Source organism: Octopus bimaculoides, chromosome 18 (genome assembly GCF_001194135.2).
Source record: "Octopus bimaculoides isolate UCB-OBI-ISO-001 chromosome 18, ASM119413v2, whole genome shotgun sequence".
NCBI lineage: Eukaryota > Metazoa > Mollusca > Cephalopoda > Octopoda > Octopodidae > Octopus > Octopus bimaculoides.
Genome location: NC_068998.1, coordinates 50,304,147 through 50,304,992, shown reverse-complemented (window position 1 = coordinate 50,304,992; position 846 = coordinate 50,304,147). Strand labels below are relative to the sequence as shown.

Here is an 846-nt window from a genome sequence, read left to right as displayed (position 1 = left end):
TATATATATATATATACATATATATATATATATATATATATATATAAACGTCCTAATTTTGCGTCCATTATAATGCGTGTAAATGTTTAGATTGTTTTGCTTGGTGTTTACATTTTATTAAGGAATTTCAAAACTAAGTAAATTAACTTGCCTTCTAGGTGCTGTTCTATCAGATAAGAAATGTGAAGATGAAGCAAAAGAAAAATGTCTTGATGCCATGGGAACCTACCCAAAAGTAGATACAATCAAGAAAATGTGCAGGTATGTCTGATGTATTAGCAAATCTACTATAACCATTATTTGGAATATTTTTTTCTGTACCGTTTAAGGTCGGTAGAGTTGAGAAACATCGTGGGTGATGTGCAAAAAATTCACTTCATATTTCGGATCTGTTATTAAAAACGCAAGCAAAAAAAATACAAGGACTTGAATACTATCAAATCAAAAAGATAAGTCATAGACATATAAATATAAAACCACACATATGCGCACGCATGTACGCCCGCACACTTACAAACACACACACACATATTTATATTTATCTGTGCATTTCTGCGTATGATATGCCATAAATTATAAAGGCGACGTTTATAAATATGGAAGAGGAAAACGCATAGATACTGGCTTTCGATTAAGCAGTTGCATGATTTTATGCTTGAATATTTTCCGCATTATTTGCACAGACAATTTTCAGGAAAAATAACCAACATTAATCCAGTGTGAGTGAAATGCTGGAACACTATAATCGACTTAGCTTTTCAGTACTAGACGTCATCAAAGAAGTAACATGCGCATAAATATTCTCTCACACACATGCATATATATATATATATATATATATATATA

General features: G+C 30.9%; 1 protein-coding gene across 1 annotated transcript in view; it reads left to right on the top strand.

Annotated features, from left to right (window-relative positions):
- Positions 1–846, top strand: part of LOC106875520 (uncharacterized) — a 7,828-nt gene that overhangs the window by 1,413 nt on the left and 5,569 nt on the right. The window contains exon 2 of the mRNA XM_014923707.2: positions 159–261. Coding sequence (XP_014779193.1) covers positions 159–261 — 103 coding nt within the window. The remainder of the gene's footprint in view (positions 1–158; positions 262–846) is intronic.